This window comes from Phyllostomus hastatus, unplaced genomic scaffold, assembly GCF_019186645.2.
Source record: "Phyllostomus hastatus isolate PE091 unplaced genomic scaffold, TTU_PhHast_1.1 phas_scaffold_129, whole genome shotgun sequence".
Classification (NCBI taxonomy): domain Eukaryota; kingdom Metazoa; phylum Chordata; class Mammalia; order Chiroptera; family Phyllostomidae; genus Phyllostomus; species Phyllostomus hastatus.
Window position 1 is genome coordinate 11,628,174 of NW_025334009.1, and position 25,956 is coordinate 11,654,129.

General features: G+C 54.1%; 1 protein-coding gene and 1 long non-coding RNA gene across 2 annotated transcripts in view; both read right to left on the reverse strand.

The window, feature by feature from the left end:
• Positions 1-25,369, reverse strand: part of ITGA9 (integrin subunit alpha 9) — a 309,179-nt gene extending 283,810 nt beyond the window's left edge. The window contains exons 1-3 of the mRNA XM_045856800.1: positions 24,898-25,369; positions 8,268-8,395; positions 6,904-7,010 (exon numbers count right to left, since the gene is read on the reverse strand). Coding sequence (XP_045712756.1) covers positions 6,904-7,010; positions 8,268-8,395; positions 24,898-25,082 — 420 coding nt within the window. The 5' untranslated portion in view covers positions 25,083-25,369. The remainder of the gene's footprint in view (positions 1-6,903; positions 7,011-8,267; positions 8,396-24,897) is intronic.
• On the reverse strand, positions 9,187-10,050 carry LOC123830493. The gene is made up of 3 exons (XR_006787777.1): positions 9,783-10,050; positions 9,511-9,554; positions 9,187-9,287 (listed from the first exon to the last, which is right to left on the reverse strand). It is a non-coding gene; the product is annotated as an uncharacterized LOC123830493 (long non-coding RNA).
• Positions 25,370-25,956: the final 587 nt, after the last annotated feature.

The window sequence follows — 25,956 nt, forward strand, 5'->3', positions numbered from 1 at the left end:
ATTACTCAGACTCACTCCCTCTGAGCTCCAGCACCAGGGTAGCAGCTTGAAAGGCACCAGTGGCGTACAGGGAGAAACTGGAGTGTCTGGCATCAAGGAGAACAGAGGCCATTGTCCGTTTTCTAAACCCTCACCCCACAGAGCCGGCAAGCTGGTGCCATATCTGAGACTCCATCAACCTGGCTAACACAGTTTGACCCATCTTAGAGATTCCCAGAGACTCTGCCCACCCAACTTACAGGCCAACCCAACCAGCTTTTCCATATGAAGCTGGTCTTGAATCATGCTTCACAACTTCCTAAATCCTCTCAAACAAGCAGCAGCTGGCCTCAGTGAGCCCCAGGTCTGGCACTAGCAGCAGCCAACTTAGATTCAAAGGTTGGCCTTGCTTGGGAATCTCTAAGCCCAGAACAAGTAGCAACCATCTCAGATTGTTTTATAGCTCAGGCAGGGTGCCCCAGGTAAAACACAGGTGGGGTGGGGGCTGACCTTGTCCTGCACCACCTGGGAAACCCCAGGGTCTGCACACCCAGTGAACAGCTACAGACCACATCAGAGCACCACCACCATGCCCCTGCACAGCTGATCCCCCACAGAGGGTGGAGAATGATGGTCAGTGGTCACAGCCAGTCCTTGCAGCTGACTGACATGGATAAATCCCTCCCATTGATCTGCCAACAGCAATCAAGGCTCAACTACAAGAGGAAGGTGTACTTAGCCCACACGAAGGGCGCACCTCAAGTACCTGGCTTGGGTGATAGGGGAGGCTGTGCCACTGGACCCTACAGGACATCCACTATATTAAGCCACAATGGCAAGACACAGAGTCAAAGAAGCTCTACCTAATACATAGAAGCAAACACAGGGAGGATGCCAAAATAAGCAGACAAAGAAACCTAGCCCAAATAAAGAACAGATCAAAACTCTAGAAAAAGAGCTAAACAAAATGGAGATAAGCAATCCAGCAGATGCAGAGTTAAAAACACTGGTTGTAAAGATGCTCAAGGAACTCAATGACAATCTCAATAGCATAAAATAATCGAGTCAGAAACGAATGATACACTAATTGAAATAAAGAACCATTTACAGGGAAACAACAGTAGAGTGGATGAAACCAAGAATCAAATCAATGATTTGGAATATAAAAGCAAAAAAAAAACAACAACCAATCAGGAGAAGAAAAAAGAATCCAAAAAAGTGAGGACAGTATGTATAAGCAGCCTCCAGGACAACTTCAGGAGGTCCAACATTCACATCATAGGGGTACCAGAAGGAGAAAAGAAAAAGCAAGAAACTGTAAATCTATTTGGAAAAAACAGGAAAGAAAACTTTCCTAATTTGGTGAAGGAAATAGACATGCAAGTCCAGGAAGCACAGAGTCCCAAACAAGTTGGACCCAAAAATGATCACACCAAGACACATCATAATTAAAATGCCAAAGGTTAAAGATAAAGAGAAATCATTAAAAGCAGCAAGAGAAAGAAGTTAGTTACCTACAGGGGATTTCCCATAAGGTTGTTAGCTGATCTCTCAAAAGAAACTTTCTAGGCTAGAAGGGATTGGCAAGAAGTATTTAAAGTCAAGAAAAGCAGGGACCTATATAGCAAAGCTACCATTTAGAACTGAAGGTCAGATAAAGAACTTCCCAGACAAGAAGAAACTAATGGAGTTCATCATCACCAAATCATTATTATATGAAATGTTAAAGGGACTTATTTAAGAAAAAGAAGATCAAAACTATGAACAATAAAATGGCAAAAAGTACATCTCTATTAATAATTGAATCTAAAAAACAAACTAAGTGAAGAAGAACAGAGACAGAATCATGTATACGAAGAACATTTTGATAGCTGCCAGATGGGAGGGGCGTGTGGGAAAATGGGTGAAGAATTGAAGGGATTGAGAAGTATAAATAGGGACTTCTGGTCAAGATGGAGGCCTAAGTGCCTCCTTGCAAAACCATAGAAAGAATTACATACTTTGCTTCCTTGCAAACCCATAGGAAGAATTACAACCAGATCTCAAAACTAGTAACACCCACAACCATCAGAAAATTGAGCTGTATGAAGTCCAACAATCAAGGATTCAAACAAGACACATTCATCCAGATGGGTAGTAGGGGCGGAGTCATGGGGATGGGCGGAGTCATGGAGATGGGAGGAGAGGTGGGGTGGCCGCTGCAAGGTGGTGGCAGTGGTGGCAGAATGGATGGGAGGGACACCTTGGAAGTGAGTGATCCCAGCCCCAGGAGAGACTGCACAGTCCAGAGTCCCAGCACCAGAAAGGTACATCTCCGTTGCCTCTAGCCATAAAAACAAGCAGGGGTTGAGATGGCAGAAGAAAACTGCCAGATTTTCACTACTTAAAGGGCCAGCACAGTCTTAGAACATATGCAAACCCACCCACTTCAGGATTCACCACCAGGGCAGCAGCTAGTAGGGCTTGTCACACACTGGAAGAGGGTGAAGTGACTGGAAATGGGGTGAGCTCTGGATGAACCCAGAAGCCAGGTGGCAGCATTGTCCCCTCTCAGAATCCTCCCCACACAGCCACAAAAAAGTGAAGTGGGTTGTCTGGCCCTGGCAATTTCCTAAGGCTCCACCCCACACAATTTATAGGTGCCTTTTCTACACAGGCCAGCTACTAAGACAGGGAATCAAAGCATCTCTACTTAATAAACAGAAGCAAACACAGGGAGGCTGCTAAATGAAGTAGATTAAAAAAATGGCCCAAATTAAAAAAAAACAAAAACAGAACGAAACCTTAGAAAAAGAACTAAGTGAAATACAGATAGCCAACCTATCAGATGCAGAGTTCAAAGCACTGGTGATCAGGATGTTCAGAAAATTCCTTGAGTACAGCAAAAAAATAAAGGAAGAAATGAAGGTCACACTAAGTGAAATAAAGAAAAATCTTCAGGGAACCAACAGTGGAGAGGATGAAGTCAAGAATCAAACCAATGATTTGGAACACAAGGAAGGGAAAAACATTCAATCAGAACAGCAGGAAGAAAAAAAATAAAAAAAATAAAGAAAACAATGATAGGCTTAGGAACCTCTGAGACAACTTTAAATGTATCAGCATCCGAATCACAGGGATGCCAGAAGGATAAGAGGATGAGCAAGAAATTAAAAACTTATTAGAAAAAAATAATGAAAGAAAACTTCCCTAATTTGGCAAAGGAAATAGATATAAAAGCCAGGAAGCACAGAGAGTCCCAAACAAGTTGGACCCAAACAAGACCACACCAAGACACATCATCATTCAAATATCAAAGGTTAAAGATAAAGAGAAAATCTTATAAGCAGGAAGAGAAAAGCAGAGAGTTAGCTACAAAGGAGTTCCCATAAGACTGTCAGCAGATTTCTGAAAAGAAACTTTGTAGGCAAGAAGGGACTGGCAAGAAGTATTCAAAGTGATGAAAAGCAGGGACCTACAACCTAGATTACTCTGTCCAGCAAAGCTATCATTAAAAATGGAAGGGCAGACAAAGTGCTTTCCAGACAAAGTAAAGCTAAAGGAGTTCATCATCACCAAGCCCTGATTACAGGAAATGTTAAAGGGACTTATCTAAGAAAAAGAAGATGATCAAAACTATGAACATGAAAAAAGTAGCACATTCACCACTATCAACGATGGAATATATATATTTTCGTTTATATATATATATATATATATATATATATATATATATATATATATCCCCCTAAGCAAACAACTAGAACAGGAACAGAATCATTGATATGGAGATCATTTGAAGGGTTATCAGCGGGGAAGCGGAAGCGGGAGAAAGAGGAAATGGTGCATGGATTAAGAAGCATAATTGGTAGGAACAAAATAGACAGGGGGAAGTTAAGAATAGCATAGGAAATGGAGAAGCCAAAGAACTTAGGCACATGACCCACGGACATGAACTAAGGGGGAGGATTGCTGGAGGGAAGTGGGGTTCCGGGTAGAGAGGGGGTAAAGGGGGAAAAATTGGGACAACTGTAATAGCATAATCAATAAAGTACACTTAAAAAAAAAGAAGTACAAATAGATAGTTACAAAATAGTCATGGAGATGCAAAGTACAGCATAGGAAATGGAGTAGCCAAAGAACTTACAAACATGACCATGAACATGAACGATGGTGGGGGGATTGCCTGAGAAGGTGGGGGGATTGCCTGAGGGAGTAAGGGGTGCTGGAGGGGGGCAAAGGGGGAAAATCAGGACAACTGTAGCAGCATAATAAAATAGAATTTAAAAATAAATAAAATCTTCAAAAAAAGATTTTAAAAAAGAAAGAAAATGATGTGTATATAGACAATGAAATATTATCCAGCCCTAAAAAAAAAAGAAGGAAATCCTATCATATGCTACAGTATGGATGAACCTTGAGGACATTATGCTAAGTGAAATAAGCCAGTCACAAAGAGGTAAATACTGCATGATCCCATCCATACGAGTTTTCTAAAACAGTCAAACTCTTACAAACAGCAAGAAGACTGGTAGTTAGTTGCCAGGGCCTGGGGGAGGGGGGAGGGGGAGTTATCTAATAGCCACAGAGTTTCAGTTTTAGAAAACGAAACAGTGCTAGAGGTCTTTCGTTCAGCAATGTGCCTGTAGGTAACACTAACGTACCGTACGCTTACACATGGATAAGAGGGTAAGTTTTGTTTTTGACCAAAAAAAAAAAAGTCACAAGGAAAACGGCTGCTGTTGGAGTCCCCCTCTTTCTCCAGCCCCAGCATACAGCGGCTTATTGAATGGGTGGTGTGGTCATTGTGCAACACCTGAGAAGAACAGCTCTGCATGCAATGAACTAGAACAGGCTTCTCACAGCCCAAGTGAGCACAGACGCCCAGCCGGGCCTTCGCCGCTCCCTTTGCCACATCGCCCCTGTGATCCTCACTGAGGCTCCCGTCCCTAGAGATGGCCCCTTCCTGGGCAGCAGCACAGACCCCTCTGGAAACAAGCGCTCGGGCCCACGGAGGCCATCCCTCCATGGGGAGAGGAAGTGTTGTCACAGAAACAACCCGTGGCCGCAGGCGCCAGGCTCTCCGGGGCGTCGTGTGTTGTGCGCCATCAGACCACTGCCTCCCCTGTCTGGAATCTCGACCTCCGGCCACCCCGACGTCAGATGGACCAGATTCTCCCCTCCTTTCCAGAGGAAGGTGGTAAGCTTTCTGGCCTTCTGAGGCCGAGTTGTCCAACCAGGGCCAGGCCACTACAGCTGGAGGAACATAGAGGCTGGGAGAAGGTCCAGGGCAGCTCTTGACAGTGATTAAAGGACACAAAACCGAGACAAACAGCGGGGCTGGGGGCCCTCAGCAGGACCCACGGCGCTTTCCAGCCGGGAGGTCTCATGGCATGGGTGACAGCCTCCAGCTGCTGCGCCCCTCCCCTCGAGGGGCTGACAGGGGGTGATGAGTCACTTGTGCTGAGAAGGCAGGAGGAATGCGGATGACTGGCCTCCCACGGAGAAGGTTAACATGAAAGTGGGCTCCCCCAGGAGGGGACAGAGACATGACTCCTAGGTCCTTAAGAAGAACCTCTGTCCCCTGGGATAAAATGTACGCAAACCCGCTGCTTTACGGCGTGTGGCCCAGAGGGGGCCCTCAATAAATGGCGGCTAGCATTATTTTTCCCGTCTCGATCTTTTGCTTTCCTAACAAAAATCATCACCCAAGAAAAGCCAACGGCAAGGCAAGGCCTACTGTTTCCCTCAGTGAGGGGGCGGGGCACGAGGGACCATTCTGGGGTGTCGGCAGCAGGGACACAAGCGTACATGGATATGCAAAAGTCCACCAAGCTGTTCACGTGAAGTTGTGCATGTCAAGTACTGTGGTGTGACACCTCAGTGGAAAAGTGGAAGAAAAAGGGAAAAAATGGAAGAAAACACCAAGGCAGTTAGAAATCCCTTTTTTTGTTGTTGTTGTTGGCTTCAATAAAGCTTTGTGCAGCGCTGAAAAACCTCTGTGTGCCGTGCGATAAAATAGAGCAGCCAGCAGCCACAGACAGGCGCCAACCACTCGCAACGTGGCCAGGGCGCCTAAAGAACTGAGTTTTTAATTCGGATCGACTTAAACTTGAGTAACGACACGGGGCTGGCAGCTACCGTATTGGACGGCACAGCTCTAGGATATCACGAGTCTCAGGGGCGGAGACTCCCCAGGTGCATTTCAAAATACCTAATGGATCAGAAGACATCACATGTGTTTTGGGAGCCACATAGATGACTATTCAAAAATAACGTGCATTTCATAAAACACAGTATCATACAGGAATAAAGAGGAATGAACTACTGATACACACAGCATGGATTAATCTCAAAAGCGTTATTTTGAGTGAAAGGAGCCTTACAGGCTGTGGGATTCCATTTATGGAAAGTTCTAGAAGAAGCAAAAGTAACCCAGGGTGCCACAGTTCCCAGCGGCAGTTGCCTCAGGGTGGGAGGAGTGGACTAGAGAGGAACGTAAGAGGGTTTGTTGGAATGATGGGGGCAGGCTGTGTCCTGGTGGGCAGGGGCAGTGGGGGGGGGGGCGGTGTCACAGAGGTGCACACAATTGTCAAAACCCAAACCGTATTCTGAAGACCTGTGCATTTTATGGAAATTGCATTTCAACGTAAAAAGACAAGCACAAATATTTATGTCATGAACAAGATTTACAAAGTACTTTTCCCCGTACATTTTATCGATCGTGTTTCAATAGCCACATCTCTGCACCCTGGGACAGACATTATTAACGTCTGACCGATGAAGAAATTAAAAAGGTTAGTCATCTGTCCAAACAGTACTCCAGAACAGGCAACCTCAGAGCCATGCCCTTGTCACCGCTGCCACCCAGATTTCCTAAGAGATCAAAGTCACTTCCTTGTCAGGGTGCCACCCCCTCCCCGCAGCACCCCCAGGAGGCCTTACCAGCACCCGGCCGTCGGCCTTGGGCTGCCGGGCCAGGCTCACCCCCATCCACTCATCATCCCGGTCTTCGCGGCAGGTTTTTCCGCAGGACATTCCCCGAGTCTTCCCTGGAGGGAAAAGAGAGGGGAAAAAAGTCATGCATTAAGGAACAATGTTCTTCTGGCTGCTCTGCCAAGGGTGGTCTACAGCCCGAGTGTTCAGAACCGGCTCCGGAGGAAACAAAGCGTGCAATCAACCCCATCGCTATGTACGCTGTTTAATTCAGCCGCTACTTCTTTCCTAGCAAGACTTTCTCGATGAAGGCAGCCATGCATTGGCTTATGCTCTGAAATGAGCTCCCTGGATCTGTTATGCATCGGCAATGCACAGGCCGCCCACCAGTCCTTAGGGGGAGCGCTCGAGAACACCATGGATGCCTCTCCTTTTCTAAGGAAAATCACGACAACAGTTCATCTAAAAATAGTAATAATTAGATGTCCCTGATGGGACTTTGGAGAAAGGGAGGAGCTGAAGTGATGCTGAGAAAGTAACTCCTGCTTACTGAGTGCCTACTCCATGCCCAGCACAAGTCTGTGTATTCACCTCTATTTATCCCACTCAACCTTCTCTCAAGGGCCTGCTGTGAGGTAGGTGTCTTCGTCCTGCTGCTACAGGAGGAGACTGAGGACAAAGAGGCTGTGGGACATTCCCAACAAGTCCCACTAGGAACTGGCAGAGCTGGGCTCTGAACCCAGGAAGACCATCTGATGCCAAAGATGACGTATTGTCCACGGGATCAAAGTGAGCTTTTTAACACACCCATTGGTCAAATCTTTCCCTACTGAAAATTTAAAGCCTAAAACTGATTGAGTGGCCTCCCCCTTCACACACAGAGGAAAATCCTCACACCCTTCCCCAGCCTGCTGGGCCCCATGTGATGATCAGCAACCCCAACCGACCTTGCCAAGCTCCTCTGCCTCCACGCTCTCCTGCCCACCACTCCAGCCACTGCGCTCTCGCTTTGTACTTGACCATGGCACATGCGCTCCTCTGCTTGGAGGTTCTGCCTCCCTACCTGCCAGCTAACTACTGTGCATCTTTCCAACATGTGCAGATCAAATACCCACCTTCCACTGGTCTTCATGCTCTCGAGTATTTGTTTTTTAATGTCTCTTTTGCCCGCTAATTTGTGAGGACGGCAAGATCTTTGTTTTATTCACCAGTATAGTCTGGTGCTTAGTAAGTAATAGGTACTCACTGCATGATGGATGGGTAAAAGAGAGGGAGGGTGGCAGGGAGGGAGGGAGGCCAGGCCACCCTGAGGAGAAAGAGGCAAGCGTGAGGGTCCAGAGTCCATGTGTACTTCGGCAGGGTCGTCCACCCACCTCGAGCCATGTCCAGTTCGGTGCATCTCCGGTCAGGGTTGGTGTGGATGCGGCACTTAAACACAGCCCCGGGGGACCTCACCGACGTGCTGTACTTGGAGTCTGCCTTCGGTGCGCCCACGAGGACCCTGCACGGCAAGAAGAAAGGGCATCCGTCACAACCTAGTACCCGGAGAGGGGAGGCTGATGGTTCACTCCTCACCCAGCCACGGGCGGGCTGCCCGAGTTCACTGGGAAACCTGCCCCAGCATTACCCTGCACTGGGGGGCCAAGGGGGAGGGGCTCCGACAGCGAACCTGTCGGATTCTCTCCAGACAGACGTAAAGCTTAAGTTTGTTGGAAACACACACCACCAACCAACAGTGCTTATCCAGAATCTATACGGAACTCCTACAAATCAATAAGGAAAATACAGGTAATCAATATCATAACAGGCCAAAGACTTCAATGGGTACTCGATGAAAGACCCATAACCAAATGGCCAGTAAACATAAGAAAAGGTGCTCAACTATATTCGTTATCAGAGAAACACAAGTGGCATACCACTTCACGCCGACCAGAAGGCGGAAACCAAAAAGACTGGAAATGCCAAGCGCCAGCAAGGACACGGAGCAACGCAAACCCCCATGACACGGCTGGTGGGCGTGTAACCCGTCACCACCACACCGGTGACCCACTCAGCAGTTTCTAATGAAACTGAACATGTGTTCACCCCACGATCTAGTCATTCCACTTCCAGGAACACACTCCACAGAAATGCATACGCGTGCCTCCCAGGTGACAAGCACACATATGTTCACGACTGAATATGCAATGGCCGAAAATGAAGAAAACCGGAGGTCCCCCAATGCGAGAATGGATACGTACATTTTGGCATAGAAATACGATAGGATTCTATACAGCAATGAAAACCAGTGAATATCGTTCAGCCGGAACCACATGGAGGAGCTCATTCATGAAACACTGAGCAAGAGATGTCAGGGAGCCCTGGCTGGCGTAGCTCAGTGGGTTCAACGCGGGCTGCGAACCAAAGCATCGCAGGTTCGAATCCCAGTCAGGGCACATGCCTGGGTTGCAGGCCACGGCCCCCAGCAACCTCACATTGCTTTCCCTCCCTCTCCCTCCCTCCCTCTCTCTCTCTCTCTCTCTCTCTCTCTCCCTCCTCCCCCTTCCCTCTCTAAAAAATAAATAAATAAAATCTTCTTAAAAAAAAGAGAGATGCCAGGGACAATAGTGTACTCACTGTCTGATTCCGTTGATCTGAAGTTCAAAGCAGCCGAAGTGTAACTGTGGGGTTAGAGGTCAGGATACTGGTTACCTCAGGGAAGGGTCAGGGGGGTTGTGGTTAGGGAGACAGGGCTTCCTGTGTACTTATCATGTCCATTTCAGCCCGAGCAGTGTTCACACAAATTTGGGGTAAACTCATCAGGTTATCATTCATATGATATGGGCACTCTCCGGGTGTTATACGGCTTAAAAAATAATGAAGAGAATAAATGAGAAATTCAGAGGTACCGTTTCTCTTCTGTGATCCTCTCTTCCTCCCCACTGCACATAAGATGAGCATTCGAGGGGACCCGGGAAAGACGCAGCCGTGGAGGAGAATTATAAACACCTCCTCTAGCACGACGCAAACCAGAGATGGAATCGTTCACGCACACACTGGGCAAGGGATGAAGCTCTCCGTCCTTCCTCTTGAACCGGAGATGTGCCCTGGGGAGGGGCCGACCCCAGCAGGGCCCTTGCCTCCTGGGGGAATGGACAAGACATGCCAAGAAGAAAGAAAAGACACATTTGGGCACAGAGCATGGGGGGACCAGCAGAGACTTCCCCTCCAGATGTTACAAAAACAACTGTGACCTACGGCGTTACGCATTGTTCCCGGAAAGCAGTCGAGTGGAGAGCTCTGGCGAGGAATACTAAACGGCACCAGGCAGGCGCAGCGTGTGCCGAGCTACGAGCCACTTGGAAAAGAACTTGCATGATGCGACTTTAAACAAAACCCATGCTGATGTTCAACGCGTAGAAAATTCTAAGCTGCTGCTCGGTGGGAACATGAGCTGCTCTGGACCTCTCACAGCCTGGAAAGGGGGTGCAAGTCCCCTCGAAAAGTATTAGGCACGTTATGAAATGGATCATCTCCACTTGCCCGGGGACAGAAAGCATTATCTACTAGGTATCTGTGGGAAAGGTACTAGTAGAGGTTAGAATGACCCCAGACGGGCCCCCTGGGGATGTGGAAAGTGGACCCAGGCTCCCCTCCTCAGGTTGTCCTGGAAGCCACCTTCACCTTGAGATGTTGGACACTCGCCCTTCACCCCTACCCTGGCCTCAGAATGACGCTAGTCCCCCACCAGCACTCTGGAGGAGTAACAGACGTCGGAGACCCTCAGACGGGCCTTCCAAAGAGGCTGGTGGATGTCACAAATGACACCCCCATTACTAAGACTCAGACACATGTTACCAGGTACACAGGAAGGCAGTGGGTCCCATCTTAATTGCCATGGCCCCAGCCCCTCAACACCCAGAAGGTAAAGGATCCCTGAGGATACAAGGAGCCAGTAGACTCACCCCTTCCTGGAGTTTCCTTGGGGATCAGTCTTGCAGATTCTATATTTGATTCTGCAAGGAATCAAGTCACACGCTGCTGGGGTGTGGAGGAGCCAGGACCCCAACAGCGAGGGCACCCAAGCTGCCCCTCAGCCCCTCAGGAACACCCTGGGGAGCCGGCCCTGCAGCCTCACCACGGCGGGCCGAAGCCGGGCTGGACCCCACAGCCTTCAGGAATCATCCCAAGCACTTTCCCCAACAGACCACACCGCCCCGTTTCCCACACAAGGGCAGTCTGGCCGGCCCTCGGCTGCTCTAACTCAAATGCAAGATGACACACCACGAGAAACTCCCGTGAGAAGAAAGCCATGTCTAGGGATCAATTCCCCCACCCCACCCCCGGCCCTGGCTTCTGGGGCTGAGCTTTAGAGCCACCAGGGCGAGCCAAGGGCTGCTCTCTCTAAGGCCAGCTATGTTTTCACAGGTGAGAAGAATTAGCAATTGGACAGACTTCACCAGCTGAGACACCCACGTCTTTCCACGTGTCGGCCTGTCAGACCCGGGCAACCTACAACGCCTCCTCCACTCAAACACCCCGGTGGGATGAGGCTGGGCCCCCAAATTCCCACCGACTCCAAATCTGCATTAGCACAGTGAACAAATGCCACTGGCAATTCCTTGAGGAGGCATGACCGAAGTTGAACAGAGGGCAGAGTTGATCTCACACAACAGCTGGCTGTGCGTCTCGCCATCGCGTCTCCCGAAACGGCGCTGGAACCCTGGACGTTTCAGACGGTGCTTTTGCTCCACGTTCACAGACCCGGAGTCACAGGTCACCCAAGCGAGAAGGGACCCTGGAGAGGCTGGATCTTGGGCTCTGCTTCTCGCAGCCTCGAGCGGAGACCGAGAGAGACAAGATCTACAGGGAACTCTAATGTGGAGAAAGGACCGGCCGAGTTCTTTTCACCTTCCAAGCCCAGGACACTCCAAGCTCTAACAATGGCTGGTCAAGCAGTGATATTGACCCTCTGCTTCACACCGTAATCAGCTGGGCAGATAAGGAAGCTTTTCCCCAAACCCTGTGTAATGGGAAATGAAGCAAGAGATCCGGGCGGAGGGGGTGGAGGGGGCGGGGGCACACGCACGGGCACGTGTGCGCGCAGCCCGCAGGGGTGGCAGGGCGGAGGATGCGCTCGTATCTCTGTGTTTACAGAACACCGTGGCTTCTTCCTCCGCTGCCTGGCGCTGCTCTTTACCTAGGCCGCCGGCCAGCGAGTCTGCGGCTGCAGGCCAGCCGATGAGCTTGTCTTTTCTGAAGTTAGTTCAGCTGGCCATCCGCCAGGCTGATCCCAAGAGGTAGAGAGAGCACAATGGCCCAGGGTCCCGGACAAGCCACTGAAAAGATGCCATCTGCTTTTCCTCATTATTCTCAGTCATGAAGAGACATCCCAGACACCTCCAACATCCCCCACACTCTTCCCTGGTCCTCCTGACGAGACAATAAGACGCTTCTTTCCTCTGTGCAGTTACCATATAAAAGAGCCTGCGAGTCCCCCCACCCTCCCCCCCCCCACCAGACCCCCCCCCCACAGTAAGTCATCAGGCTGATTCCGACTTTTGCTCGCTACTGCAAGTGTGGTCCTCAGCCCAGCAGCGCGGAGAACACCTGGGAGCCTGGCGAATGCAGAGTCTCGGGCCGCACCCCCAGCCCACTAAAGCAGTACCTGCATTTTAACAAGCTCTCTACGTGATGTACAGTCTAAGAGGTGCTATGTCACCACCCACACAGGTGACCAATAACCACGTTCCTTTGGAGCTGGTTGGAGCAGATGACCCTTGAGAAGTGAGACTTTCCTCCCAGGACATCCCCAGGTAGAGACACTCTCCAGCTTCAAAGACATGTTAGAGTCCTCTCATTAACTCGGAATTCTAGATTTCTGATTACGAGGGCAGCCAGCACGGATCAGGCACTTGGGGTGTGCAAGTGTTGGGCCAGGCTCCCGATGGTGGAGTCACACTGAATCTTCACAGCAGCCCTGTGGGGCGCACTAACACTCTCCCCATTTTACAGATGGAGACGCAGGTGGCCAGAGGTGGTCCCGGGGCGTGTCCGAGCCCACAAAGCCTGGTAAGATGCCGAGATACAGCACGCACCCCAGCAGTCACCTGCAACGCCCACTCCCCGATTCTGCCCGTTCCACGCCAGCCAGGAGGAGGAAAGGGGAACCACCAGGGATCAAGTGCCCCCAACGGTGCCAGCGGCTCACACATGTGGCCTGCCTGAAAACGCCCAGGTGAGGCTCCGAGGGTGGCTCCCAGTCAGCACTTGGATGTGGGAGCCCCTTTGCCAAAGGACAGACTGGGCTTTGCAACAGAAAGGTGGCTGCCCCCTCCCCATCAGGCTGAACTTCCATCACCTTCTTGCTTTTCTAAAACACACTGCTGGTGTGGTGTGGCCCAGAGACTCACCCCTCATAATGAGTGGTTCATGCACCTAATTAAACATGTGGGCCCATCAATGCATCTGCCAGTGCCAGTTATGCTCACGGGTCATCTGATTTCCTGCTCACGGCAATCCTGCCAGGCAGCCTGTGGTGTGCGTTTTCCTCAGAGATGGCAGGTTACTTGGCTGATAAGTGGCAGAGCTGGATTCGAGCCCGGGGGGTCGGTGTCCAAGGGCATGGCCTTTCCAGTCCCCCCCGACTCCCTCCTACTGCAGCAGCTGAGATGCCCTCCGTTTTTCCAACACAGCCGCTTCCGTGACCGGCCTGCGTGTGGTCCAGCTGGCTACAGAGGCTCAGCCCAGCTGCCCGTCCCGCTTGGAACCTACCCCTCACATCCTGAGGGCAAACTGCGGGTCAGTCCCCTGGGGAGCAGGTGGCAGAGAGGGGCTGGGCCGCAGCCGCCCTCTGGGGAAGGCTCTGAGTGGACAGCGTCTCAGAAGCTCCCTCCCTCCCCACAGAGGCCACGGCTGTGCTTCTGCGGGCAAAACCACAGCCAGACCCAGGACAGCAACTGGGGACTCAAAACCTTAAACCCATTAGGTTTGCTTTCAGGCATTTGATCCCGAAGCCAAAGCTTCCCCAGAGACCCATGGGGCAGTTACAGGAGTGGAATTCAATCACTGCGTGTTCGCCGCACCACATGGAAACCCCAGGAATCGCTCCACGGCCCTAAAGTGACCAACAATAGCCAAGACTTGAGCAAAAGAGAGCCACCTCTGACCAAGCCAAACCGGCCACTTCCAGAGTGAGGAGACGCCGCAGGGCATTGCTTGCTGGCCGGAGGTGTGGAGCCTGAAAAACCGCGGAGGCAACTCTCTCTGCCTGCTGGGAAACTGAGACTCTGGGTGTCAAAGTGAGTGTTTTAAACCAGTGGTGCCGCCTGAATGCTAAGCTTCAAGGGCAAGTTATTCAAGGTGGTGGAGTGTAAAGAGCACAGGGTTTAAATCCTGCCTCGACCACCGATAAGCTGTGTGACTTCAGACAAGTTTCTTAACCACTCTGAGGCTCCATTTTCTTCCTTTGTAAAACAGAAGAAAAACGTACCTCATAAGCGTTCTTATATGGTGTAAGCAAGATAAAGTCTATAAAGCACCGAGCATGGCGCTCGGCAGAAAGTAGGTGCTCAAAGAAGTGTTAGAAGGCTGGGCATCGGGCCAAAAGCCCTGGCATCCGACTCGTCCCAGCTCCGCCACTTGGCAGCACCCCAGGGGCTCACAGATCTTCAGAACCTCAGTCCCTCTGCTGACGTGTGGGCAGAAATTTATTCAGACTGTCGGCTGAGGCTGCAGAAATCCAGGAACAGCTAAGGCACTTCCACCACTGATAGATCGCGGAGGCAGCCGCAATTCTCCACCTTCCTGTGTCCATGCCCTTTCCAGTGTGACGTCACAGCTCCTTCCATCAAGACATGGGGTCTGGCTCCCCTCCTCCTGAAGGTGGGCTGGCCCTGTCCCTTGCATTGGCCAACAGAATGTGACAGAAGGAACAGCCTAGGCTTCAAGGGACCAAGCATCCTCTGACTGCACCCCTGGCACCCTGCCCAGCCAGCACGTGCACAAGCCCAGACTGCTGGAGGAGGAAAACACACAGGGAGCACCCTGAGCCAGGCCAGCTGCAGCCATCCTAGACCGACCAACCAGCCAACCAGCCAGCCAGCCAGCCAACTGACCAACCAGCCAGCCAACCAACCAGCCAGCCAGTCAGTCAATCAGTCAGTCAGTCAGAGAGCCAACCAGCCAACTGACTGGCCAGCCAGCTAGCCAGCCAGCCAGCCAACTGACAAACCAGCCTGCCCACCAGCCCAGAAGTGGATGGTAGATGCATACACAGAGCGCCCAGCTGAGCACGTAAGAACCACCCAGCAGAACCCAGTCTAAACTGCCAACCACAGAATCATGAGCTAATAAACGGTGACTGGTGTAAGCCACTGAGCGTTAGGGTGGTTTGTTCTGCAGCAGGACTGCAGTGACCGAAAACAGACGTATCATCGAGCGGGGGCATCCACCCCCGGAGAGAACTGGACTGTGATACCTCAGTGCTCCCCAGCCCAACTCAACTGTCCAGCTCTGTGGCTCAGAACTGTGGCTACTGCTCCTCCAGCTCCCTGATGGCCTCTCCTTACCGTAAAGGAGTCTCCCTGCCAACCAGGACTGCAAGGCTCAAGGGCCCTAATATGAGAAAGGCAGGGAGGGCTGGTAGAAACAGCCCTGAAGAGTCTGCCAGCTCCTGTCCAGCTGTGTGACCCTGGGCCAAGTCCCCAGGTACTCCTTTATCTCTAAAACAAAGCCACTAACAAATGCAGGGTACCCCCCCCCCAGGGCATGGAGAGGCACGAAAGGAAATGGCAAAGTGTTTGGGGAAGGGGCCCTGTACCCAGGAGGGCCAGACATCTGAGAACAGAGTGGGATATTTCATGTGCCAAGGCCAAGAGCAGAAGGAAGCGGAGCCCGGGCACGTCTCCCAGAAGCTGCATCAGGACACGTTCTCGTCCCCCTCAGGAACCGGAGACCTTGGACAGGGACTTGACGGGCTGGGTGAGGGCACAGCAGCACGGCTGACCCTGAGAACAGCCAGAGGAGCACTAGGTCAAACTCACCTGCACTCTCCAATTCTAGCTGGGTAACCTTGGACTTGGCACCGGCACCTCCCTTTGTAGCAGCATCCGGGTGACTGTGAGCCTAGCACCTCTGGCGCGTAGGAAGTACTCGTAAAAGGCTGGCAATGGTTATTTTTATTCTGGGAACCCCAGGCTGGAGTAAATACAGGGAAGGAAAGGGGTGTGATCCAGCCCAGAAAAAAATGACTCCGTAAATGAAACAGGGGGTGTGCCATGTCCACCCGGGAAAGAGCAGAGGTATCAGTGGGGTCCCACCTTCCAGTGTCACAGCCCCATGGCTGCCCCACCAGAGAGTAAGGGGCCTCAGAACTGGGCTGCAGCCCCGGCCGGGGGCTGGGGGCCCTGGGAGATGCCCCGAGGGGAGGCAGCTGGAGAAGGAGAAATGGCAGAAGGACTGACACTGTCCTTCCCCACCTGAGAACACCACGTCAACAACTAAAATCCGAGCGTTGGAGCAGACTGCAGACCTCTGGCAGAGCTGAGCAAAAACCTTGAGGTCTTCCTGTTGGTTTCTGATCATTTTCTTCTCCAAGAAAAACACATCAATAATTTAACATTTACCTTTTTTCCTTTTTTTTTTTTTTTTTTTGCAAAAATGCTCCCCACCACCCCACCTTGGAACTGTAGACCGACCTCCTAGGTTTCTCTGGAGCCTGGGCTGGGAGCCAGGGCTCCCCACAACAGAGCGGCCCCCGACGTCTCTGAGAGAAGGGAAAGGCACGCAAAAGGCTCGGATTTACAGTCCCAAGGGTCTCCGATCAACGCAGCCATCTCAGGTCCTCTCCGGAAGCACGCAGGACGCGAATGACACGCCGAAATGCACATGCACGTAGACCCTGACCGGAAGTCCGGAGACCACACATAATGGAGAGTGCGTTTCATGTGAGACCATCTCACTCATTTCTGTACTGAGTGTTGACACTCAGACTTTGGTAAATGAGTAACTGAATCAACAGAGGAACGAAAAGCACACTCTTAGCCTCTAAATTCAGGATGAAGACGGCCATGGGCCGGGAAGTCAGACCAGAGCAACAACACGAGTAACCGCTAGCATTTATCGAGGGTTTGCCACGAGCTACAGGTTGTGGCCCAGGCTTCGCTGACGTCACTTCGCTTACCTCCCCGACAGCATGATGAGGGAGGATATTTTTTTTTTTCAGATTTTAGTTTTAGAGACAGTGGAAGGCAGGGGGAGAGGGAGGGAGAGAAACATCGATGTGAAAGAGAAACATCAGTTGGTTGCCTCCCATACTCACCCCAACCAGGGACCAAACCCGCAACCCAGGCGCATGCCCTGACCGGGAGTCAAACTGGTGACCTTTCCCTTTGCAGGACGATGCTCAACCCACCGAGCCACGCCAGGCAGAGCGAGGGAGCGTTCTCATTATCATCATTTTGTAGAGGAGGAAATGAGACTCAAACAGCTGGAGGACCTTGCAGAGACCCCCCAGCTCCTGCATGGGGGCGCCGTCAGGGCTGACGCTGGAGCCCACCCTTGTGACAGCCCCCCCCCATTATGGCATGGAGACCACAGGTTTGGTTGCTGCTGGGGATCGAGCCCCAGCAAAGGCAGAGCCAGGAAGAGCCCTAACCCCAAGTCTGGAACATCCACTATCTAGGACCGTCCTGGGGGAGAAGAGGTGCCAGGCATTGCTGCCACCCCTCCTTCTGGTGTGTTCTGCACGCTGCTGGCTCTGCTCTGGGGTGTGCAAACTACAGCGTGTCACCACCACTGCACGCTGCTGGCTCTGCTCTGGGGTGTGCGCACCACAGTGTGTCACCACCAGACGGACAGGGCAGGGTGGAAGAGGCCACTTGGGCTGACAGAGACAAGACCGGTTCCATGCTCTTTCATGTTCAGATTTCAGGGGTCATCCTCGCTCCCACATTGCTGGCCACTGGTGCACAACATCTGACTTCGTGTGAGTTTCTTCAGCAATGTTACAGATCCAGGGGTAAATCCGAAAAGCCTGGCCACCATGCTACCTTCCCCCTCCACTCTCCAACTGGAGCCTCTTAAATTAGCGGTGGGAGCCAGGAAGACTCAACGGAGCCGCTGGAGGGATGGTAACAAAAGCAGCCCAGAGAGGTTAGGATGGGTACATGGAATATTCCAGAATCTCCCATCTTTCCTCGGACATGTATGTCTGAACAGCAGACAGACCTGGAGTGAGAGCAGGCCCTGCAAACGTCCCTGGCGGGATCACTAGATCCCCGTGTACTCAGTGACCATCAAGCGACCCTGGAAAGCAGGACCCCAGGACCCGCACCCGAGCCAGTGGGCCAGGAAGAGCACCCCCAAAGTGTCACAAGGAAGCCCCCACCCCTGTAATGTCAAAAACGTGTCCAGCAGGACCAGCAGGACAGAACCTCACGAGACAGAAGTCTTGGGTGCCTTGTAGCCCCAAACTCAGGCTCCTAACTTCTTGGGGGGCAACATCACAGGCCCCAGCTCCACCACTCCCTTGCCATGTTACTTGTGCCTCAGTTTCCCCCTTTGTGAATGGGGCTACCATGACAGCCCACTGAAACAACCGCGGGGAACATTGAATGAGCTGGTATGCATAAAGGACAGCATGTAAGGACAGCAGTCCTTGAGGTGTGCTAAGTACTCCGTAAGCTTTGCCAGTGTAGCCACTGCTGTGAATCTAAACTCACAACACACATCCTTTCTGTCCTCCCAAAACACAGACACTGGGGACCAAGTGAACCTGTGGTTTCAAGGACTAGATTTCTTTTCCCCACACCTGGATTCACTTTTGCTTTCTAAGGCTCCCTCTGGCAAAAAGGAAGGTCATGATAAAACACTTTATTCTGCTTTAGTGAGTTGCCAAATCCACTCGGCTCAAGGCTGGTTCCCAGGGTACCTGGGATGCGGTCTAGTCAAGAGCTCATCCAAGCAAACGCTCGGTGGCTCAAGGTTAAGGCGGAGTGCTCTCCTCCTCCATCCCGCACCTGCGACCTCCCTGAGATCCGCTGGCAGTGAGAGTACTCTGGAGTCGGCTTCGGGGCCAATTCTAATGGCCCGGTGCCCCAGTGCTCCCCATGCCATGCAGCGGGATGAGCCAAGGCAGAGTGGTCCCCAGTCACAGACACGGCCACGCACCCGTGACGGGCTCCGGGGTGGCCATGGAGGTGTGTCCCCTCATGGCGCTCCGCTGCCAGGGGGCAGTTGACCTTCGGTCTCCAGCTGCAGCCCCTCAGCGTGGCCACAGCAATCAAGCTGAGGCCACTCTTCCCAGGCTCCCGCTGACTGTGATGGGGGGGAAGGGGGGGAGTCCCTGTTGAGTTGGCTAAGACTTCAACCAGATCTGCATGGAAGCCTGAGGCTCTCCCTGCTCACAGGCCTCCCCCACCCCCTCCCCTCACCAATACTCCTCTTGCACCTCTAGCTCCGTCCTGGCATCTGCATGAGCCCCCGGTTGGCTGAGGCTGGGTGGGCCTTGGCCGCCACCCGGAACCCTGTAAGCCTCGGTTCCCTGACAGGCAAACTGGAACCACTCCCCGGACTGTCCCAAAGAGCCGATTAAAGACTGTTATGCAGAGCCCTGGCTGGTGTAGCTCAGTGGATTGAGCACAGGCTGCGAACCAAAGTGTCTCAGGTTCGATTCCCAGTCAGGGCACATGCCTGGGTTGCAGGCCATGACCCCCAGCAACTGCACACTGATGTTTCTCTCTCTCTCTCTCCCTCTCCCTCTCTCTCTCTCCCCCCCTTCCCTCTCTAAAAAGGAATAAATAAAATCTTTAAAAAAAAAAAGACTAGTATGCCCGTGAAAGCATTTAACCTCTTGTACACAGATGCCCAGCAAAGACCGTATGATGGCATCGCTCATTTCGATGGCTTACGGTTCACAGCTCCCTTGAAAGCAAGTGATTTCTGAGGACACCAAGGCTGCTTTTAATAAACATGAAGACATTTTCCCTGGACACATCGCAATAGGAGTCACCAGAAGGAGACTCTTCCTGACCGGCAGCAGGCCACCGGGGAGTCAGAGCTGGCTGGAGCCAGGCCCTTCACACCCTCACACTCGGGGCTGTTAGCGACCGGCTGAAAGCAGCCTGTGTCCTTGCCCTGGAAGCTTCTCCCCTGGGCCACGCAGCCGCCTCTGCCCCAGACAGACTTCAGCACCAGCTCGGGAAACAGCACCCTCGCCAGTTTCGGGATTTTGGGGGAAACTCCTGTGTAACCCCAAGAGATGCTTTCTGGGTCCCCTTTGACCTGGGGCCTCGTAGACGTGTCATCCCCTCCCCGAGCAGGCTCCGCGGGGCCAGCAAGAGCCAGGAACAGGATCTGAAAAGGCTACTTCCAGAAAATCCAGATGGGGAGGCGGAGCTACACCCACGCCTGAGAGCGGCCTGGGACAGAAGAGCTGGGCGAGGACTTCCCCCTGGGTGGTTACGGGAAGGCAGCTGCCCCGCCGCTTCTAGGTATCTCCTCAGTAGAACGGGGGCGGCAAGGCCCATGGCCCTGGGGCCCCCACGCTGAATGTTGTACCTTCACAGGGGGCTCCCCTCTGCCCCCCCCCCCGCCCAGCAGCCCGTGCCTGCCCGAGCTGGGGGGACAGCCCTCTCCCCATTGGAGCTGCATCCTACATTCCACCTGAGATACCAGACCGGAGTCCCACGATCTTCTCACCCAGCAGACCGGGAGTGGATCCTTCATCCCGGAGTCCCTGCCCCTTAGCACACAGCAGGCCCGCCAGCGTTTGAGGAATGGAAAAAGAATTCAGCCGCTTTGGCTGGCCACGCTCAGTTTTTAGTCAGAGTCAAGCACCTTGGTTTCAGTTTTAGACCTCAAATCCGCCAAGGATTTGAGCTTTTTTTTCTTTTTCTTGTAATGCCTTCTGGTCTCTGCCTAGCCCTTCAAGACTTAAGTCACTGCTCTGAACCGGTGCTGTCCAGTAGAACTTTCTGCGGTGATGATCACGTTCTCCCTGTGGGTGATCCAAAACGGTAGCCACGAGCCCCATGTGGGCTACCGAGCACTCGACATGTGGCTGGTACGACTGAAGTGCTGAATTCTTAATATTCTTGGGTTGTGATTAACTTTACTCCAAACAGTAACACACTTGGCTACCGGCAACACACTGGCAGGACAGCAGAGATGTCTAGCTTGCTCTCTCCGTGACCCACCTGAGTGCACAGAGAGGACGCTGTGTCCTCCTCGGACCCGAACTTCCCCCTGCTGCACACGGGACGACGCCCTGACACCCTGAACAAGGCAGACAGCCCCACGTCTCCCATCTCCAAGCCCCTGCCCTGTGCCTGAGCGCGGCCGTCTTGCTGTGTCCCAGCAAATGGGCGGGAAGCAGGTCGCCGGAACGGAAGCCAGGGCACCCAGCCAACTCCAGGGCGTCGGGGGGCAGAGAAGAGCGGAGGGGTGTCAAAGAAACCCCCTCTGGGCGCTGGAAGCCAGCTGGGTGGCATTTGTTTGTACCGCAGGGTGTCAGGGCTCATCTGCCCTGCAGCCTCGGGGCCCGTCCGCGTCCAGGGGGAGGGCACAGAAATCGGCTTTGTCCACGTTCCCTGGCACCCACTGCTGTTGTTCAGAGACCGCAAGACGATGGGGGCTGGGGTGGGCAGGGGGGTGCACGGGAGGAAGCCGTCCCTGTGCAGGCAGACGCTCTCTGGGTGACGCTGCAAAGGAGGAAACGGAGTCGCCTGCATGACTGCATCCAAACTGCAGCAGCGGACATCTGTAACAGTGCCCACCTGGTCATGGGGACGCCCCCACTGCCTAGAGCGCGGTGGCCCAGGGGCCGCTCCAGCCAACCACGCGGAGAGAGGAGGAGCCTGGGGCTGTCAATGCACTCTGGGCGCGGAAGCTGGCTCAGTCCCTGGAGCTCGGAAAAAGCCAGATCACACCCCTTCTCTTATGGAGATTTAGGCCCTCCTGGTCCGTGACAGGTTTCAAAGAACTGATGGGAATTCACAGGTACGGGATGGAAAAACTAGGGCTGGTTCTGGCACAATACACACATGTGCCTTGTGACATGCACCTACGGCCCCTCCCCACCTTGAGCTCTCGCCTCTGCGCCTGCGCGGGCTGGCGGCGCTGACCCTGGTGCGGGAGCCTTGCCCCTGCCCCTCCAGCACAGCCCCCTCCCTCCCTCGCCCTACACACAGGCAAGTCACTCCACCTGTAAAATGGTGTTGAATTAGCAGGAAGCCAACTCATTCAACTACTAATACTGAGTTAAGCAGCTAAGGAGCGATTTCCTCTCAAGAAGGAAGACAACCGGATACAAGACTTAACATTCCTGCCTTCTTTATTTCTCCTTTTCATGTGTGTCACCCGCCTCCCTCACCCACTCTGACTATTTGTGACCTGTAAGTCCCCTCCTTCAGGCTGCCAGGCTCATCCACTGCTCTGCGGTGACCCGTTGGTAAATGACTCCAGATCTCCAGGGACCCTGTGAGTTCATTCGTTTCTCTGGAGTACACACTCTCGCTTCTCTGGCACTCTGGAAATGCACAGAAAATGACTTAAAACCTCCCTTCCTCTCTGGCCCAGCCACTCTAAGCCCAGGAATTCATTCGGAGGAAATAATTACAGATGCTGCCAAGCTTCAGCTGCAAGGTAAGAGGAGGAGATGCTGGAAATTTCTTGCTTCCGAGGCCACAGCCCACCAAGGCTGGACAGCAGAGTTGGCAGAGAACAACGTCTGAGGTGTAAGATGAGGAGTACGTGGAGGGAGGGAGAGGAGAGAGAAAGGGTAAGGAGGGAAACACTTGGAACAAGAGGACAGAAATCAAGGAGATGAGCCAAACGAAGATAAAATAAAGTCAGGGCAGGGTGGGGAGGGGAGAGAGAAAGTTGCTTCAGAAGGTCTCCTAGAGGTTAGGGACAAGCACTCCAGTACAAGGAGTGGCCCACTCTGTGTTGGAAGCAAAGAGGGCACCTTTGTGGCCAGCAGCCTAGCTGTGGACGGGTTCGTGGTGACCCCTGAAACATCTGCCCCACGTCTCCATGGGCACCAGGGCCACGCACCAGCGTTACCACCCGGCCCCACCTCCTGTCTGCCATCTGCCCGGTGCCGACCTGAGAGCCGGGCTGTCTTTCCCTGCACGTGTCTGCACTTGTCCGACGTCTTCATCATCCCCTTTTCAAAACAAAGCAGGCTCCACTCTCTCCCCGTATCAGAGGTCAGCTCTCGGGTCCTCCCAATTGGAGGGAGTTTACACCTACAGCCTATGCAAATCCAGGCCAGAGGGTCTTAACCAAGCTGTGTAATGAACTTAAAGAGCTCGGAGCGCACAAGCCCGCACAACTGCAGGTCCCACACACTGCCCCCGGGGCTGCTGCCTGCATCTCCACCGGAGCCCCCAGCGCAGAGAAGCCCTTCTATTTTAGACAGCTCTCTCCACACGCCTCGGGCAAAGATCACACCGTCCAGGAGTCCGGCACAGTAGTACCCTGTGGTGTGCTCTCCAACCGCTTCTGCCCAGGCTGCATCCTCTACCACCTCCCCATCCCCCGGTGGACTCTGAGTGTGGAGGAGGCATTCAGCCTGCTCCGATTTCTAAAGGGGATTATCAGCAAGTGCAAGGAAAGACAGCCTGGCCTTAAACTCAGCCACTGGGGTAGATGGTGGGGAGGGAGGCGGGAAACCAGACAGGAGCTACGCGAGGTTCTCCTGGAGGCAGCTCGGTAAACAGCACGAGGGTTAATGGGCTGGCTGGTCACGGAGTCCCCACTTTTCCAGGAACTTGTGAGTGCTTGATCTGCAAAGCCACTCTTTTGCACCAGCCTCTGTCCAAACCCAGAGCAGCGGCTCTCTGGCAGCACTACACGCTGAGAGTGCAGACATCACTGACCTTGCCCTCCCAGCCTGCACCCCCGAAGGATGCTCACACCGCTGACCACACAATAAATAGTCCCCCGGACCCCCAATGGGCCAGGACCTTGAATAAGGGAACTATCCATGGGCCTAACTCTTTGATGAAGAGGTGACGTGAGTGGCTGCTTCGTTCCCACTTGTGCAGGGAAAAGGGTCAAGGAGGGCCCAACCTCTCCTCCGTGCTTCTCCTCTGGGGCTGCACACTCAAGCTCTGCATGCCTGAGCGGATGAATGGTGCTTAACCAGGGAGAGTTCCCCACCCCTTGGGGCCCTCAGGGGGGCAACTGGACTGGTGACCTCTAAAGACCCCATCCCTCTAAGACTTCTGGTGCTTGTGTCCAGGTCAGATGACCCGTATGAAATGAGGCCCAGGCTATGAGAGGAATCACGCACCGGCCCCCTGTCCTTGTCACTTGGGCTCCTGGACCATCCTCCTTTCCTGCACCCCAGACCCTCTCAGCTCACTTCTGCAGCGGACCTTGTGAGGGAGGGAGGGGGCCTCTGGGCTCCTATACGTCCCTGGGGTACCAGACACTCAGGCCTCTGGGGACCCCTGCATGCCCCGCAACCTCCCACCAAAGCTGCTCACACACAGCCTGTTCTCACATCCCGGGGTCACTCTGCTTCCTGCGCGCAGTGGAGCAGGACAGGTTTGAAGCCAGGGAGAGGTGGGTGGGGTGTCACTAGGAGTTCCCTGGAACTGTGGAATCTGCATCTCCAGTGCCCTGTCTCCCCGGCCCTGCGGCGTTCGGGATGCAAGCCGGGCCAGTGGCGGCCGAGGAGCCAAGTTACTGTGCGATGGAGAGAGTTAAGCAGAGTCTGGCTGGGAGGCCAAGGGCCGTCCTCCCCGCACACTCCAGGCTGGGACCCCGAGGAAGCGTCCGGCCCGGCCCCCTCCAACTCCGGGCGCCACCCGGGACGTCTGGAGGACCCGGGACCGGCGCCCTCCCGCCCTCCTTCCGCGCCTTTCCTCCGCGACCGCGCTGCGCGCAGCGGAGACATTTAAATCGCCCCCTCGGGACGGCGGCGTGGAAAAGGCCGGAAAGGCGGCGGCCGGCCGGGGAACTGAGGCCGGCGCGGCGGCCGGGCAGGGGTCGGGGAGCCGCTAGGGCACTCACCAGCGCGTGTTGTCGTGGAAATGCTCCAGCACCGCGTAGCCGAAGAAGGAACCGGCGGGACCCTGGAAGCGCACGGGGCGCTGCGGGTCCAGGTTGTAGGCGCCCGCGGGGGTCCCCGCGGCCACCAGCGCCAGGAGCAGCGCGCGGAGCCCCCCGGCGCCCCTCCGCGTCGCCGGGCCGCCCATCCCCAGCCGGCCACCGCCCTCCCTGTGCCCCGCGAGCAGGGCGCTGAGCGCGCCGGCGGCGGGGCGGCGGGGTCCGCCGACGGCCGGGAGGCTCCCGGGGGTGGGAGCTGTGCTCTCGGGCGCAAGTGTGCTGCGGTGCCGGGCCGGGGACGGAAGGCCCTGCGGGCGCAGGAGGCGAGCACAGGGGCGGCCCAGAGCGGGCGGCGTCCTCGGTCCGTCGGCCGAGAAGTCTGAGCGCTCGCTGCGAGCGGGTCCCGGGCCGGGCGGCTCTGGACTGCGGAGAGGCGCGCCCGCGAGGTGGGCGGCCGGGGAAGCGGGACGGCGCGGCAGCGCCCCCTGCGGGCCGCGGGCCCGCCACGCACCTCCGGGCCGGAATAGCCTGGACAACCGCCAGGCGCCTCTGGCTGCCCTACCTCCTCCCCACCGCGCCCAGGGCGCTCTGGTCGGGAGGCGACCTTAATCCCCTCCGCAGCTGTGCGCTCTGCCGGCGCTCCTGGGTCTCTGCTGGTGTCTCCCCTTCCCTCGCACTCTCACACCAAGGCCAAAGGGAGCCAGGGAAAGGATTGAGCTTTGCCCATCTGCTGCCCCTTTCCCCAGCTGTGAGATAACCCGTAAGAAGCAAGCACTCAATAAATGGCAGCTGTTGGTAATAACAACAGTATCCACGTGGGAGTGAGCAGAGTAGCCCCCACACCGGGTGTTACACTCACCTGGTCTGCGACACCACTGATCCCTAACTGGGGCGCCACGCCAGCGGCAGCTTCACCTGGGAACTTGCTAGAAACGCAGATCAGTAGGTCCCGCTCCCCAGACCTGCTGAATCAGAAGCTCTGCGAGTTCGGGCCCCCGAAGTGGGTGGGGGGGTGTTAGATTT